General features: G+C 33.2%; 1 protein-coding gene across 1 annotated transcript in view; it reads left to right on the plus strand.

Moving 5' to 3' along the window:
• LOC119592644 (zinc finger protein 76-like) overlaps positions 1–549 on the plus strand; it is a gene marked incomplete in the record, with an annotated part of 17,993 nt that overhangs the window by 4,926 nt on the left and 12,518 nt on the right. Inside the window, 1 exon segment of the mRNA XM_037941557.1 lies at positions 324–409. Within this exon segment, the coding sequence (XP_037797485.1) occupies positions 324–409 (86 nt within the window).

The following is a 549-nucleotide window of genomic DNA, read 5'->3' on the forward strand; positions in this document are numbered from 1 at the left end:
CATCCATTTGTGCCTTGTCCATAATTTACAAAGGCTTTTTCAATCTCTGAACTTACTAGTGTAGCAACTTCTGATGCCAGTAGTTGCTTTCTCAAATGTGTAGGATTTTAATAAAGAGAGTGACTGTTTGTTAATAATGTATTATGACTTTTTTATTATTTTTATTTTATCATTATTGCTTATGTTATACTGTAAAGCCCATACATAATGAATAATATGTTGAAAACTCATTTATATTTATGGAATACTTTTTATCATATGTTCCTGCAGATGTGATAGATATTGCTTACTAAAGTCTTGGCTAATATAACACACAGTTTCAGGACAATGAATGAAGGAGTTGTGGCAGTCACTCAGCTCATGGCTGGGGAAGGGACAGACCTAATGGAGGAAGGTGTAGAGCACACAAGTAAGTCTGGTGTTTGTAATTCTACAAGAGAAATAAGATAGAATAATACATTATAGTATAAAGAGATATGGGTGTCAAGTATACAATTTGCCCCTATAAGCATGCTGAATGAGGTGAATTTTGAGTCAGAAAATGTTCAG

This window comes from Penaeus monodon, chromosome 30 (assembly GCF_015228065.2).
Source record: "Penaeus monodon isolate SGIC_2016 chromosome 30, NSTDA_Pmon_1, whole genome shotgun sequence".
NCBI lineage: Eukaryota > Metazoa > Arthropoda > Malacostraca > Decapoda > Penaeidae > Penaeus > Penaeus monodon.